The following is a 17,955-nucleotide window of genomic DNA, read 5'->3' on the forward strand; positions in this document are numbered from 1 at the left end:
ATGAATAGATCATAGAGAAGACATAATAAATATCACTTTGCCCATACCTACACACTCCTACAACAAACCAGACTGAGGGAGATGTGACTGACATGTTTTCAATTATGAAAGGCAGAGCCACTGTGAGTGGTACAATTTATTTCCTGGCTGTGGGATTAATAACCAGGTGACATAGATTAATCACGACTGGTTGAAGCATCAGCAAAATGAGAAAGTATTTATGCTCTTAAGAGCTATGGATGTCTGAAACACTGTCCACAATGATAAGGCAAACCTTTATCAGGGATAAATACTTTGGGACTGTAAATGGTAGGGCTAAGAACTGGAAAATAAGATTTGCCAAAATAGTCCTTGGCTCACATAAATGATGGGCTAATCTCTGGAATCAACAAGTATACATTTAAACTTTAAATATGTATATTTGTTTCACTGTCATTTCACTGTCCAGCACAGCTACATAAACATACCATAAATAGGACTTTTAACTTACAACTTTCTGACCTGGAAGTGAGTGTCACTACACTTTCAGAAGTTGTAGTTTTCACAGAAAGATGCATGTGAATGCTACATAACTTACACCATAGGCTGGAAATTTGTTTACATAACTCCAAACAAAATCAGCACTTGGACTATGGAAAAGCAATTTTGCACACCATTTCTGGATGGCTCAGAGCCCACTGGGAAATTCATCTTACTTTTCAGTTGCATTTTATTTCCAGCAAAACATTTTCCAAAAATAGTTAATAAAGTTCAAAGTAGCCTAACCCTCCATACTAGTCCCATCCGTGTACTTATATCCAAGCTTCTCTTAAATGGTGAAATCAACCCCGCATCCACACTTCTGCTGGCAGCTTGTTCCACTCTCTTGACCCTGAGTGAAGAAGATCCCCCCATGTTCTCCTTAAAACTTCCACCTTTTACTCTTAACCTATGACCTCTGGTTGTAGTCTTACCCAAAATCAGTGAAACAAAAACCTGCTTGCATTTACCTTATCTAAACTCTTCATAATTTTGTATACCTCTATCAAATTTCCCCTCATTCTTCTATGCTTTAAGTATTAAAGTATGTGTACTTGATACAACCTTGAGATTTGTCTACTTATAGGCAGCTACAAAACAAGGAAACCCAATAGAACCCACTAAAAACAAGACCAAACACCCAATGCGCAGACAGTAAAAAACAAACTGTACAAACAAGCAAATAGCATTCACAACTGAAGATCACAAAAGTGAGTCCACATACACAAAGCCAGCAGCTGATTCAGGAGCTGATTAATTGCAGGCCACAGCCTCAATTCAGCACAGAGATGAGTAAACCTCACAGAGCAGCGAGGTGAACTGGCCCGCCCCTCGCCTCCAGCCCTCCAACACGTTGACCATTTCAATCCGGAAGTGTACTTAAATTGTCCAAATCTCAGGACAAACTTCGCTCTCGGACCCAGGCACTGTCACTTCGATAAGCTCTTGGGCCTGGTGCTTAAATTGATTAAACCCAGGTCTTTCATTGCTCGCGGGCCTGGGCTCTGCTGCGATTCTGCCTCACCTTGGGTCTGCAGCATCGAATCGCCTCTAAGTCCTCTCCAGCAATGGCCAAACATTGGCTCATTCCCACTCTCATGCCCAAGCCAACCTCTCTTGATTTGGCCTGCACACGCCACAACTATCCTGCACCTTAGAGACTTCAATTGTCAAACTGCAAAAACACCAGGTCATACAGGAGGTTCAAAAGCTCAATTCCAAAAAGGAAGTTACAGGCTACTGATTGCAGTGATCATTTACCAGAAAAAGTGTGATTAATAAAGGAGTTAGTAGGGTACTAACTCCTTTATTAATCACACTTTTTCTGGTAAATGATCACTGCAGCCTGCAAAATCCATCAGCAGTGGGATTTCCAAGTCTTAGTGGTCTAAAAAATTCATTTACATAATTCATTTACATTTAATTTACATAATTTCACAAATCCTGTTGTCTGTGTCTGATACATTTTCCTCAAATGAAATCAATAACTTCCTCTGGCATCACATAAAAACTATTACACCTATTGAGATCACACCTTGCCACTGATTTCTGTTACAGCTTGTAATCCATTGCTCACCGCAGCATCAGGGAAACCACTCAAGCTCCAAGCTCAAAGGAGCAAACACGGCCTTCTATTTCTTCTTCAAGGGTCTTTTAAGAGACTCCTGGACAGGTATATAGAGCTCAGAAAAATAGAGGGCTACGAGTAACCCTAGGTAATTTCTCAGGTAAGGACATGTTCGGCACAGCTTTGTGAGCCAAAAGGCCTGTATTGTGCTGTAGATTTTCTGTATTTCTATGTTTCTAATACAGAGTAAACACAACATGCGCAGGCTTCCCCACACTAAAAGCAATCACAAGAAGGCTTCTCTTTTATCCTGTCTTAGCCCTTCTATCCTCTTGGGAGCTTTCCCACACCACTCTAGCATTCCATTCATTAAATACGACGCTCCTCTGAGCAGGAAATGAAGATTGTATCATATCCAAAAACACAAAATGCTGGCAGAACTCAGCAGGCCAGACAGCATCTATGGGAGGAGGTAGTGACGACGTTTCGGGCCGAAACCCTGACTCCTGATGAAGGGTTTCAGCCCGAAACGTCGTCACATCCTCCCATAGATGCTGTCAGGCCTGCTGAGTTCTGCCAGCATTTTGTATTTTTATTCATTTCCAGCATCAGTAGATTCACTCGTGTTGCCGTTGTGTCATATTCCTTCAACATCTGGTTGCAAAGACTCCATAGATTACCTCCAATACCAAGTACTCTAAATTTTTTGACATCTTAGGTGAAATACGATCAGATACTTTCTGAAAGTCCATATAACATTCACACATCCATTATCTGACTTGCACAGCAAATAAAAAATCAAAGTTAGTCAAATATTATGCACTGTTTACAAATGCAAACCAATTCTTTTCGACCAATTCAGACATTCCAGTGTTATGCTGTCCTTGATGACTGGAGATTTATTTTAACACCAAAGCTCCTTTATTCTCTGCATAACACAGACATTAAGGCAGGCCAGTACACAGCTTCTTTAATTAGTAAGCAGGTATTCAAATAGCGCTATCAAATAACCCTATTTAACAAGCATTTGTACTTCTTAGCAACAAAGCAAAGCCTATATAATGTTTGTGCTTTTTTAATACTGTCTATTCTCTTGCAGTTGGCATTATATGCAGAACTGCAAGAAAATTTGAATCCAGAACTCCCCAAATTAAGCAAGTCTTCAGTTCGCTTAAAAAATGCAATTATTTAAATACAAATAGCAATGTACAACATTAAGCCTGATGATCAGACTAACTACAGAATGTGATTATATTTTGATAGATTTGAGGTAAACTGTGGAGCAATGTTCCCTATATTTTTTTTTACAGCTGCACAGACCAACCATTGCTCTGAGCAGGAAATTTTTATATGGCCTGAAAACTGCATGGCACTTTAATAAAACATATTATAAAATAAAATTTCAGCTGCACTCTCGCGGAGCTTAAAAGAGAACAGAGCTGTACCATTTCAGTTCATTCAATCAACACCTTTCAATTTAGTAGTTTTTGAAAACAATCTTCATTTTTACATCATAATCCTTTGTAGAGACATGTGCAGTTTATTTTCACCAATTTGTATATTGCGCGCAGGTGGCAGAATGATCCATTAAGAACACAAGAAAACAGGAGCAGGAATAAACCAGTCAGCACCTCCTGCATCCCTTGCTATTCAATATTATAGTTGACAAGTCCCAGGCCTCATCTCATTTGATACGACAATTCAATTCCTTAAAACTTACAAATACTTACTCACTTCCTTGTTAAATACCCACAATGTCCTAACCTCCATAACCCTCCGGGGTAGAAAATTCCAGTCATCTTACTTTTAAAGATTGAGCCTAATCTTATAACTGTGACCCTTTGCTTGAAATACTCCCTTTAATGAAAACATGATATCTGCTATATCATGCCCCCTTTGGATCTATGTTACATGATCAATAAGATCACCTGACTTATCTTAATTTGAAAGCACATGTCTTTAGTCACTAGTGAGAGAACAAACCTTTCATCCAAGGAATTTCCTGAATGAATATTTTTTGGACTGCTCCCGATGTCAGTGCAGGCTGTCCCTGGGTTACAAAACTAGTTCCATTTTTATCATTCATCAACCAGAAGATACCCAAAATCATTTGATGCAGTGTTATATTGTACTGCAATGAATGGATCAATGAGGGCCATTAACATAGACATTTGTCTTCTGCCTTATTAAAATGGTACAGAAAAAGGATGCTCCACCCACAATGGCTGGTCAGAATCAGAGGCTTTTAAGAACATAAGAAGTGGGAGCAGGAGTCGGCCATCTGACCTGTCTAGCCTGCTCTGCCATTCAATATCATAGCTGATCTGGCCATGGACTCATCTCCACCTACTTGCCCTTTCCCCATAACCCTCAATTCCCCTACTATGCAAAAGTTTATCCAACCTTGTCTTAAATATATTTACTAAGATAGCCTCCACCACTTCACTGGGGAAAGAATTATACAGATTAACCACTCTTTGGGAAAAGCAGTTCCTCCTCATAGCATCATTACAGACATATCAACCGAAATATCGACTGAACTCTTTTCCAGATCAACATAAGTGACTGATTGCCAATTTCCCAACCAACTCTCTCTCTCTCGTGTCTTGCCATACTGAAATTAGCAGTATGTGTTCTTGTGATAATAGTTTCTGATTACTAAAGCAGGCTACATGTAAACAGGAAAATTTTCATCTGAAGACAGGTTCTCATTTGAATTTATTAATATCTATGGCTGCTTGTTGTGTATAAAAATCCCAGGAGATCAGCAGTTAGAGATACTCAAACCACCATATCAGGCACCATTCTGTAGATCAAATTCCGTAGGTCAGTTAGATCAAATTTCTTCCCCATTCTGATGTTTGGTATGAATAACAACTGAATCTCTTGACCATGTCTGCATGCTTTTATACATTGATTTATTGCCATATGATTGGCTGATTGGATATTTGCATTAACAGGTGTACCTAATAAAGTGGCCATTTGTGTATATTGCTATTCCTTTGTCATCTGGTAATCCCTACCCATTGCGAGAGCACCTTTATCAGCTGACTGCAATTGCTCACCAGTACCACCACTTTCTCAAGAATAATTAGGGATGAGCAATAAATGCTGGCCTTGCCAGTAATGTGTAGACCCTGAAAAATAAATGAAAACAATGAGGACTCACACTGTACTCAGACTCTCCACAGGTAAATGCCAGGCTATCTGCCAGAGAGGTCATCCAATTTACCGAGATGATTATCACGTTTCCCGCTCCAGCACCCAGACTAAACCTTTCTAGTATCTCCCGCTGCTACAGCTGCAAAAGATCTTAAAGTTTCTGGCAGAAATCAATCAATCAATGAAGGGGACGATTTCTCAATCTCAGCAAGTGGCCCAAACTCATGTATTGCTTACCTTATGAGTGACATCATGATCTCATCAGCTGGTAATTAATTTACTGACACACCAGATAATCCTTTGCTACATAAATAATTCTGACTGAGCATAAACTGAAGCAAAATCACTAGTAGTAATCTTTCTGATGTCACAATTAAGACAAAATAAAGTTCTAGTAGAGGGTAGGATGAGAAGTTAGGAAGTTAAATATAATATTTCACAAAATCATTGTTCACGAGCAAGAAACAGATACTGTCAAAAGTAAAATTAAAATCTGTTCTGTTTGCAAAGGCTGCCTGTTTTCCCCTAAGTACACAGCAAAATGAGCTCTGATATACTTCATATTCTGAATCAAAAGAGACCTTTTTTTATCTTCAGAAAGGAATTGCCATTTATCAGAAACAAATGGAGTAAGATATTTAAGAAACAGGCACTGAACTGTACAACAGGAAGCAACTCTAGCAAGTCACATTGAACTGGTGTAACTGGGATTCTGTTCATGTTACCAGTGCTGTTACAAGCTGTTTGATTGTTAATTTCACCTGACTGAAGCTTTGTTCCAAAATAAATGAATGTCTGTTAAAGATGGAAGAGAAAACAGGATTTTTTTGTCAAAAACAAAATGTTAGGTATGCCAGCCAGTGAATACAGTTCAGGAAAAAAAAGTAGTGAAAGTCATAAATTGCAGATGCCCGAAATCTGAAAGGAAAATTGTAAATGCTGGAAGGATTCATCCAGTGAGGCATCAAATGGAAACAGAAACTGAGTTTAAAGTTCAGGTCAAAGTCACTTTACTCTGATGAACATTGGTTTATGTAGGTACAAGTTTTCAAATGCATAAAAAGACAGTAATACCCACTGTGCTGTTCATTTAAGTAAAAATGTGTAGGGCTCTCAGTACCAGTAACTGTGGTGTTAACTGCTCAGGCTAACAAAATGGCTTCTCTGTAATGCTGTAATGGGTTTCTGTGTCTGGCATGTTTGGATTATGACTGCAGATAAGGGGGGAACTAACCAACAGAAAATTGTTATGCTATCTTGCAAATGTAAGCTGAGCAGGAGTTCGCGGTCTTTTTTGGGAGGCCAGCGAGGAGCAGACAACGGTTCCAGGGCGGCGAATACTGGATGTCGGCAGTTCGGACAGTGGCCGAAGGCTCAGAAGGTTGTTGCAGATGGAACTGGAGACGTGAGCTGCAACATATTAAAATATTATGTGCACAAACTGACAAACTGAAATAACTATAAAGTCATAATTATTTACTCGCCTTTGGTGTATTGTCTGATGCAAGTGTGTACTGGGGGGGGGGGGGGTGGGCATTACACTAAAATATTGCACTATTGGCGGGGCAATGGCCATTCACCCTAGGCAAACAGAGGTAAATTGGGGGCACGGATGCTTTGTTTGTCACCTTTCACTGGAATAGTAAGTATTCCACTTCCTAGTTCATACACCATTTCACTCTGCCATTAACATATTGCCTGCTGGAGTCTATCCTGTTCCAAATGGGAGATAAAAATAGAAAATGTAAGGTCAGGCAGCATATAGAAAAATAGTTAATGTTTCAGAATTTAATCAAAACTGATATGGAGTCTTCAGCCTGAGACTTTGATTTTGTTTCTTTTTGCAGATGCTACCTGTTTTATTCAGAAGTACTAAAGATACTCACCAGACCAAGTGTCATTTTTAAAAGATGCTTTTTTAAAAATCTAGAAATTGTACCAATTTCAAAGTTCAAAAAACTTTCCAAATGTCTGTCAAACATTCTTCGCTATTAGTCTGACCTCCAGAGAAAAATAAATTATGCAAAATAGCTCAATAAAAGAGATTCTGTACTTCATTTCCAAGACCATTAAAAGCACCAAAAATAAAATATGTCAGTACATATCTTTATGTTCCTGTTAGGGTGAAAGGAAAGGTTAAAGGTTTGAGAGCACCATGGTTTTCAAGAGATATTAGAAATTTGGTTCAGAAAAAGAGGGATGTCTACAATAGATATAGGCAGCATGGAGTAAAGGAATTGCTCAAGGAATATAAAGAATGTAAAAGGAATCTTACGAAAGAGATTAGAAAAGCTAAAAGAAGATACGAGGTTGGTTTGGCAAATAAGGTGAAAGTAAATCTGAAAGGTTTCTACAGTTATATTAAAAGCAAGAGGATAGTGAGGGATAAAATTGGCCCCTTAGAGAATCAGAGTGGTCAGCTATGTGTGGAACCGAAGGAGATGGGAGAGATTTTGAATGATTTCTTCTCTTCGGTATTCACTAAGGAGAAGGATATTGAATTGTCTAAGGTGTGGGAAACAAGTAAGGAAGTTATGGAACCTATGACAATTAAAGAGGTGGAGGTACTGGCGCTTTTAAGAAATTTAAAAGTGGATAAATCTCCGGATCCTGACAGGATATTCCCCAGGACCTTGAGGGAAGTTTGTGTAGAAATAGCAGGAGCTCTGATGGAGATCTTTAATATGTCATTAGAAACGGGGATTGTGCCGGAGGATTGGCGTATTGCTCATGTGGTTCCATTGTTTAAAAAGGGTTCTAGAAGGAAGCCTAGCAATTATAGACCTGTCAGTTTGACATCAGTGGTGGGTAAATTAATGGAAAGTATTCTTAGAGATAGTATTTATAATTATCTGGATAGACGGGATCTGATTAGAAGTAGCCAGCATGGACTTGTGCGTGGAAGGTCATGTTTGACAAACCTTATTGAATTTTTTGAAGAAGTTACGAGGAATGTTGACGAGGGTAAGGCAGTGGATGTAGTCTATAAGGACTTCAGCAAAGCCTTTGACAAAGTTCCACATGGAAGGTTAGTTAAGAAGGTTCAGTCGTTAGGTATTAATGCTGGAGTAATAAAATGGATTCAACAGTGGCGAGATGGGAGATGCCAGAGAGTAGTGGTGGATAATTGTTTATCAGGATGGAGGCCGGTGACTAGCGGGGTGCCTCAGGGATCTGTTTTGGGCCCAATGTTGTTTGTAATATACATAAATGATCTGGATGATGGGGTGGTAAATTGGATTAGTAAGTATGCCGATGATACTAAGGTAGGAGGTGTTGTGGATAATGAGGTGGGTTTTCAAAGCTTGCAGGGAGATTTATGCCGGTTAGAAGAATGTGCTGAACGTTGGCAGATGGAGTTTAATGCTGAGAAGTGTGAGGTTCTACATTTTGGTAGGAATAATCCAAATAGAACATACAGGGTAAATGGTAGGGCATTGAGGAATGCAGAGGAACAGAGAGATCTAGGAATAACAGTGCATAGTTCCCTGAAGGTGGAGTCTCATGTAGATAGGGTGGTGAAGAAGGCTTTTGGAACGCTGGCCTTTATAAATCAAAGCATTGAGTACAGAAGTTGGGATGTAATGCTAAAGTTGTACAAGGCATTGGTAAGGCCAAATTTGGAATATTGTGTGCAGTTCTGGTCACCGAATTATAGGAAAGATATCAATAAATTAGAGAGAGTGCAGAGACGATTTACTAGGATGTTACCTGGGTTTCAGCAATTAAGTTACAGAGAAAGGTTGAACAAATTAGGTCTCTATTCATTGAAGCGTAGAAGGTTGAGGGGGGATTTGATCGAGGTATTTAAAATTTTGAGAGGGATAGATAGAGTTGACGTGAACAGGCTGTTTCCATTGAGAGTAGGGGAGATTCAAACTAGAGGACATGATTTGAGAGTTAGGGGGCAGAAGTTTAAGGGAAACACGAGGGGGTATTTCTTTACTCAAAGAGTGATAGCTGTGTGGAATGAGCTTCCTGTAGAAGTAGTAGAGGCCAGTTCAGTTGTGTCATTTAAGGTAAAATTGGATAGGTATATGGACAGGAAAGGAGTGGAGGGTTATGGGCTGAGTGCGGGTAGGTGGGACTAGGTGAGATTAAGGGTTCGGCACGGACTAGGAGGGCCAAGATGGCCTGTTTCCGTGCTGTGATTGTTATATGGTTATTATATATACAAATCAACAGTAAAACTCCAAAATAATATAGTACACTTTCCTATTGCTGCCTTGTTTCTAAGAATTTCTGAATTGTCTTAGGGCATACAATCAATTTTTGCCAAGTGTTCCTTGAGAAAACTGGTTAAGACAGTACCAGGAGCCATTCCTTATAGTGAGTAGCACCAGATTTAAAAAGCAAGTGGGGCTTGCCAGGACTTCCTGCTCAGTTTGAAATTGATTGGGTTATTATTAGGCCATTGACAAGAGACAATAAAAATGTCGGGTATATGTGGAGCATCCATTGTGAGTAGCCACAGAGTGAATGGACACTCAGTGGGGAATTGGCTCAAGGGACTTCAACGAGAACAGCAAGAGGCCAAGGCCCCAGATGTCACTTTTGAAACATCCACTGTGTGAGTGTACTTGTCTGAGGTGCAGAGCTGAGGCTTAGGCTGGAGAGGCACAGATGAACAGCAGGTGAGAAGAGGAAGGATTTTTTTTAATGATACGGGAAATGAGGGATCCCATTGTTGTTTCTGGTGACCACATCTGCAGCAATTATTTGCTCAAGGAGCTGAAGCACAAAGTTGTTGACCTAGAATCTAAGCTTCAAGGAGTATCAAGGAAAGGGAGTATCCTAAGTGTTATCCTAACACTGATTTAGGAGGCAGTCACACCCATTAGATTAACTACGTCACATTCTTCCAGCATCTTGTATGTGTTACTCTATAACCTTCTACAGCCTCTCAATCCTCCAAACTGGAACCTCCATACCAGGTGGTGATGCAATCAGTCAGAATGCTCTCCACTGTACATCTTTAGTCTACATCAGTGGTCCCCAACCACTTTGCTTTGGTAGCAAAGCATGTGCTACCAGGTCACGAGGAAATGATATGATTTGACAGTATGAAATGATATGAGTCAGCTGCACCCTTCCTCATTCTCTGTTGAAATTGAACGCATGCGAGGGTCATCAGTCACCTAAACACAGTGACACCCTCGCGCCAGGGATCACTGGCTGGCCTCGTGCGGCCGGCGGGAAGTGCCATTGCTACTGGCCTGGAGCACGGACAGATGGGCGCCACCTCTAAACCTGTTTAGCACACCGATGTTCGTGGGGAACCTGGTACTAAAATATTCGCAGACGACCTAATTTGGGTTCAGGGTTTCGTAAGTAGCAGAGCAGTTACCTCACTGCGATTTACTGAAAGTCAACCTTCGAGCCAAACTTTTGTTGGCCAATAGATCCTACAAGGGGGGGAAAGTGCACGCCCTGTGACTGTTCCCCGGCACAGGGAACTCTGGTCCTTACCTTGTCCTTTCACCCCACCCACGACCACCCGCACCTGGCCAAGGCATCTGGTGGTGGGTGGGCAGAGGCTGGACTTTGGGCCTGGAGGATGTCTAATGAGGCAATGAAGCCCTCAAAACTGCTTCAGTACCTTGAAGCACCCTGCACTTAAAGGTAAACCCGTTGAGTTTTTTGAGCGGAAAAAACGTGAGCAAGCAGGACAGAAGCAAGTGCCGAAAGCCACAAAAACTAAATTGCGGAATAGACTGGACATAAGGAAGCCCCTTTGAGTATCGCTGTATTCCAGTCGTGATTAACATCACCCCCCCCCCACCCCCTGTTGACCGTTCCGCAATAATATTTTCAATATTAAACCAGTTCACGGTGCAAAAAAGGTTGGTGACCCCTGGTCTACATGTTACTCTTTGGTGACGTACCAAATCTCCTTAAACTACTAAATATAGCCATTAGTGTGCCTTCCCTGTGACTGCATCAATGTGTTGGGCCCAGGGCATATCCTAAGATGCTGACGCACAGGAATTTGAAGCTGCTCATCCTTTCCACATTGACCCCTCAATGAGGACTGATGTGTACTCTCTCAGCTTCCCAAAATCCACAATTGATTCCTTGGTCTTGATGTTGAGTGCAAGCGTGTTGTTGTGACATCACTCATCCAGCGAAACCTGTCTCAGTTGTGTACTACTCCTCTTTGCCATCTGAGATTGTGCCAGCAGCAGTGGTGTCTTCAGTGAATTTTTATCCTGTATGTTTGAACTGTGCCTAGCCACACAGTCATGAATGGAGAGAGAGAGTAGGGCAGTGGCTAAGCATCCTTTTGGTGCATCTCTTTGATAATCAGTGAGGAAGAAATGCTAATTTCTGTAAATAAGGCAGTTAAACATTAAATTTATGAAAATACCTAAAACAAAAAAAAATGAAGCAGTGGTTGGTGCTGGAAGACAGAAGAGATCAGTTGGTATTGAAGAAACTAGGTGCCTGCACAAATATTGCAGGTACTTGCCCAGAGGAGATTACAGTTAGTGAAAGTGACCATCAGGTCACAAAGGATTTGAAGGAAAATTCAAGATCTCTAGTATGATTGCGAAATGGAAACTTGGCAAAGACAAACACAATGAAGATATGGACCTTAATACCAATGAGAACTTACAACTTTAGTTTCATTCATCACGTTGATATCCTGTTGATTTAAGCTGGAGAAAACTAATCCTATTTTTAAAAATCACATATTTTGTCTTTTGCCTGTATTACGTATTTTGAATAGATGCACCTGCATTAAGAAAGGTCTTAAGCTGCATGACAACACAATTCAAGCACTATTCAAGTTGTTTTAAACTGTTTTTCAGGTAGTGTGATATCCAAGTCAGTCATACCAAAGATGGCATCTAATCAATATTGTTACTGAGTTGGCCAAAATGATTAGCTATAGCACATTTGAAATTTTATGTCTTTCCCTTTCCTTTCCATTCCTTAAATCTCAGCTCGAATCATCAGGTGTTCGTTCATTTTCATAGATGCCATCTGACTTGCTGAGTTCCTCCAATGTATTGTGAGTGTTGCTTTGAAATTTTAATTACTAAAGAAAAATCCAAATACCTACAGACAAGCTGTTCTTCATCCTCATCAGGTTCCTTTTTGTTTGTAAGAACAGAGATATCCAGCTGTCGTATATGGGTAATGGCAGTACGCATCAGAGCAGCAGCAAGGATGGGAGGCAAATTTCTATAAGAGAGATTAAAAACTAAGTAAGATCAAAGCTTTTAAACATGTTTAAACAGACATGCAAAAGAAATTCCTCCTTCAATCATACAAGAGGAGCACTGGCAAAGAAATACCCAAATATGTCTGCTCCTTCACAACCTCTACAAGCTACTTCTTCTAGTTCCCTTTTTTCTGTATAACTCACTAAATCAATAGAATTTCTTGTCGCTCATCCCACAGTCACCTTTAGCATACACAGGGCTAGATATTTGGTGTCCTTCAATTTATATCCCATGTGTGTTCATCAGTCATATTATTCCAAAATTACTAATTATTATTAAAGAAGAAGAAGAAGAAGAATAACCATTAACTCGGCAGTGGGGCACCGTCATGATGGTGTTTCCATAGCAAACTATTCTTGTTTTTACGAGGCCGAGTTGCTAGCTCAACACTCAACCTGACTTGGATTCGAACTCAGGAACCTTTGCTCCGGAATCCGGCGCTGATATTATTGTGCCACCAAGCAGGACTAATTATTATTAATTCACAATTAACTTCTGTATGCATGCAGCGGAGGAACTAGTCTCTAAGCAAATTGTCTACCTCCTCTTTGTCCTCGCTGTTTGCACCAATTGTTAATGTACTGTTTAACAAACATTATATAAATAGGTATCTTGCAACTCCTGCATTCACAAATGGTAACACTGAGGACAGTCCTTTAGCTCTTGATATTATTTTTCTCTAGCAATGACTCATCAATCTATATAGCTCAGATGATACACGATCACATGCTGTTTATTTAAGCCAATATTAAGTCTAAAGACATCCTTTCTATGTTTACAACCACTCATGTATATCAATTTTAATACTTTTAAAATGCTTAATCAACATTCTCCATCCAGAAATTTCTGCTAACCTGTATCCCTGCACCCTGATTATACCCACTGCTATCTTTACCCAACTCTTTTAACTTCCATTGTTCAACTAAATTAGCTCAAAAGAACATTAATATCAAAATTCATGTTCCTGTCACTTTGGTTTACTGTTCATCCTCTAGTCTCTTCCACTTCCTTTGCAGGATTTCAATAAGAGCAGACAGCACTACAATTAAGCCTTGAAAACTGGGTTCAACAGATCATGCCCCAGTATTGTGAAATCTATTATCAGCTGTGCAATTTCAAAACACAATTATAATTATATTCATAGTATGAACTTATAAAAATACCATGAAGGTACACAGCTTTAACATTATATTAATTTATCAATCAGGAAGTCTTTGGAGCAGATACAATAACAGCTTTAATGTCATTGCTGGACTGGTTAAAACCTTGTGGGGGTGCAATTGGTCTCTGATTTCAGGCAGTTAGGATTGACAGCAAAATGATACAAGGCACTTAACCAAATTTTTGGTGCATCAAGCCCACAGAACATAATTACTGTATTTACAGATTCTCAAGAGACTTAAGACATGACAGATGTGTAACAAAAATGTAGTTCTGGACTTGTATTTTAACCGAACTAGTTTGCTGTTACTGTCTATTTCCCACCACAAATACTGCCTATAGAGTTCCTCAAGCATCTTGTTTGTGGCTCCAAATTAGGGCAGCTGAAGTCTCTAATATCTATAGCACATTGGAAACCCAACCCAGCAATGTTTGCACCCAATCATCTCGATCACCAATCTTAATTTTTTTTTAAAGTCTAGAGACATTAAAAAGTTAAGATTAGAATAAACTGTAATCATGAAACCAGAGTGCTGCAAAAACCCAGATGGTTGATGAAAATCCTTCAGGAGGAAACCTATCTGGTCTGGTCCAAGTGCCAGCTCATCATGGGCACAAGCTTCCCCGCCACAGAGAACAACTTCAGAAAGGTGTTGTTTGACGGTGATGGCATCCATCATCCTCTTCTTATTATTACCATCATGAAGGAACATACATTATCCTAGGAACAGCTTCATCCCACCACCATTAGATTTCTGAACAGTGAATTCAACAGTTTAGTCATTTCATGTATGCTGCTTGACCTGCTGAGTTCCTTCAGCATTTTGCATGTTGTTCTGGATTTCCAGTATCTGCAGAATCTCTTATTTTTACTGTTGTGGGCTATATGAAAGGTGGTGAAGAATCAGCATACAGGAGGGAGATTAAAAATTTTGCTGATTGGTGTAATAACAACCTCTCACCAAGGAACTGATTGTAGACTTCAGAGGAATACCAGAGGTCCATGAGCCAGTAAGCATCGGAGAATCAGTTGGAGACAGTCAGTACCTTTAAATTCCTGGGTGTCACTGCAAAGAAAGCATGACAACGCCTCTACTTCCTCAGGAAACTGCAGAGATTCGGCATGTCATCAACAACCTTTACAAACTTTTATAGATGTGAGGTAGAAACGCAGTGTATTGACTGGCTGTGTTATGGCCTGGTATGGAAATACCAATGCCTTTAAGTGGAAAAGCATACAGAAGGTTGTGGATTCGGCCCAGTACATTATGGGTAAAACCCTCCAACCATTGAGCACATCTAGATGAAACGTTGCTGTAGAAAAGCAGCATCCAAAAAACCTCACCATCCAGCCCATGCTCTTTTTTCACTGCTGCCATTAGGTAAAAGTTACAAGTGCCTCAGGACTTGCACCACCAGGTTCAAGAACAGTCACCATCCCTCAACCATCAGGCTCTTGAACAAAAGGGGATAGCTACACTTATTCTGTTTCTGGTGTTCCCACAAACAATAGTCTCACTTTAAGGACTTCAACTTGTTTTTTTCATGTTCTCATTATTTATTGCTATTTATTTATATTTACATTTGCACAGTTTGTTGTTTATTGATGTTCTCCAGATTTGCTAAGTATGCCCTCAGGGGAAAAAAAAGCACAAGGTTTTATGTGGTGACATATATGTACTCTGATAATAACCATATAACAATTACAGTCCGGAAACAGGCCATCTCGGCCCTTCTAGTCTGTGCCGAATGCTTACTCTCACCTCGTCCCACCGACCTGCACTCAGCCCATAACCCTCCATTCCTTTCCTGTCCATATACCTATCCAATTTTACTTTAAATGACAATATTGAACCTGCCTCTACCACTTCTACCGGAAGCTCATTCCACACAGCTACCACTTCTGAGTAAAGAAATTCCCCCTCGCGTTACCCCTAAACTTTTGCCCCCTAACTCTCAACTCATGTCCTCTTGTTTGAATCTCCCCTACTCTCAATGGAAAAAGCCTATCCACGTCAATTCTATCTATCTCCCTCATAATTTTAAATACCTCTATCAAGTCCCCCCTCAACCTTCTACACTCCAAAGAATAAAGACCTAACTTGTTCAATCTTTCCCTGTAACTTAGGTGCTGAAACCCAGGTAACATTCTAGTACTCTGTACTCTCTCTATTTTGTTATAATTCGTATTATGATTTGAATTTCCTATAGTTCGGTGACCAGAACTGTACACAATACTCCAAATTTGGCCTCACCAATGCCTTGTACAATTTTAACATTACATCCCAACTCCAATGCTCCGATTTATAAAGGCCAGCATACCAAAAGCTTTCTTCACCACCCTATCTACATGAGATTCCACCTTCAGGGAACTATGCACCATTATTCCTAGATCACTCTGTTCTACTGCATTCTTCAATGCCATACCATTTACCATGTATGTCCTATTTTGATTAGTCCTACCAAAATGACTTTTTTCATTATTCCTTTTCTGCACTATTTATTTTTATAGTAAGTTATAATAATTTTATGTCTTGCACTGTACTGCTTCACAAAACAACAACATTCACAACATGGTCAGTGGCAGTAAACCTGATTCTGATCACAGCAACTAGGAACTTAAGGAATATTAACTGTCCTCCATAATGGCTCAACTGCTACAGTACAAAGGAGAAAGAATAAAACAATGTGGATCTTCAGCATGAACCTCACCGCTGGATAGTCACTTCTGAGACATGCTTAACCCGATCAACTTTGCAAATTAATTCTCATCAATATTTGGGGATTGATATGTAAACAGAATTACCCTGAAAGTGAATTAAGCAACATCCTGGTAAACTCAGATATGTTGGGACAATGTCACCACTATGACTAGGCATCTCCTGTCTCAGCACTCGGATTTAACAGCTTAGTGATATGCATATAGGAAGGGGTTTCAAACATTCATTAGGAGTCCCTCAATCCTGCTCTACTATTCAATTAAATCACAACTGATCCATTTGCAACCTCAACTCTGCATCCCTAACTTCCCATGGTAACCTTTCTCCTTGATTATAAAACATCATGTACTCCTGCCTCAAAAGTATTCAAAGACTTGAAAGATTCAGCTCCCTCTGATTTGATAAAGAGTTAGAAATCCCAATGTAAACCAAAGATGAATTGCAGGAGTGATTGCTTTTGAGACAGGGCACCACTTGATGGCAGAACCAATGACACCTTTAAGAGAAGGTGGCATCCATTACCAAGGGTCCTCACTATCCAGACATGCCCTCTTCTCATTCTACTAGCAGGGAGATGGTTCAGGAGCCTGAAGGCCCACTGTCAACTTTTTAGGACAGCTTCTTTCTCACTGCCATCCATCACATTTCTGAACAGTTCATGACCCCATGAACTAAATCTAGCTCATTTTGTTCAGATGAACGCTTCCTCTTTGGCACTATTTGCTTTTATAACTTAGTGTTTATGTCTTGAACTGCTGCAAAACCCGCATATGTCTGTGATAATAAATCTGATTCTGACTCCAACTGGCCCACATGTAGCATCAAGGAGACATGTTTTTAAAACAAAGTCAAGGATGATGAGGGAGGAAAACGTCCAGTGGCTGGAATTTCCATCTCACACAGCTATAGAAGTGTGGTCAATCATGGTAACCTGGATCGGACCATCTTCTATTGCTTCATCAATGAGCTTTTTCCTATCAAAAGATCATAATGACAGATATTTGTTCTGTGTTGCATAATGTTCAATTTTATTTGACACTTTTCAGAAAACGAAGTTGTCTACATACAGCAAGGACCCCCCAAAAAACAAGGGTTGATAATTGGACAGCAATACTTGTGTCACAAAAAAAGGCAGGCAATAACCATCTCCAACAAAAGTGAGACCACCCTCCATTTCATACTTGACAGTATTAGCTCTACCAAATCTCTCAGCATCAACAACCCAGAAAACACCAGCAGACCAGAAATTCAATCTGATATCCAGCAGGCATTTTTTCCTTTATTTTACTTTCTCCACTGATCAACAAGAGCACTTTCAATTTAATTACCCGACTTTGTTTCTGCACAGGAACTGGCATTACTATTGAAATCATACAGTTCAATTGCAATGAATGAAGGTAGCCCTGAATGTTGCAGATAACCTGATTGTTTTTCCTGAATATCATTAATTTGGCAGGCTGTCTGCTTAGCTACTGCCAATTATTAATTTCATTCTGTCAAAGCAGGTCATTATGCATCATCGAATTGGAAAGCTCAAAAGGAATTGAGCTTTATTCAAAAAGAATAATTGACAAACTCCCAACAGACAGCAAAACAA

At 39.9% G+C, this 17,955-nt stretch overlaps 1 protein-coding gene across 2 annotated transcripts in view; it reads right to left on the bottom strand.

Annotated features, from left to right (window-relative positions):
* The window catches only part of ppm1f (protein phosphatase, Mg2+/Mn2+ dependent, 1F), a 75,761-nt gene that overhangs the window by 26,176 nt on the left and 31,630 nt on the right, over nt 1-17,955 (bottom strand). Inside the window, exon 2 of one of the 2 annotated variants that reach the window (XM_059983215.1) lies at nt 12,315-12,436. In XM_059983215.1, the coding sequence (XP_059839198.1) occupies nt 12,315-12,436 (122 nt within the window). Of the gene's footprint in view, nt 1-12,310; nt 12,439-17,955 lie in introns of those variants that run through there. The other variant, XM_059983217.1, reaches the window with a different exon arrangement.

The sequence above is a fragment of the Hypanus sabinus genome, chromosome 10 (assembly GCF_030144855.1).
Source record: "Hypanus sabinus isolate sHypSab1 chromosome 10, sHypSab1.hap1, whole genome shotgun sequence".
In the NCBI taxonomy this organism is placed as follows: Eukaryota; Metazoa; Chordata; class Chondrichthyes; order Myliobatiformes; family Dasyatidae; genus Hypanus; species Hypanus sabinus.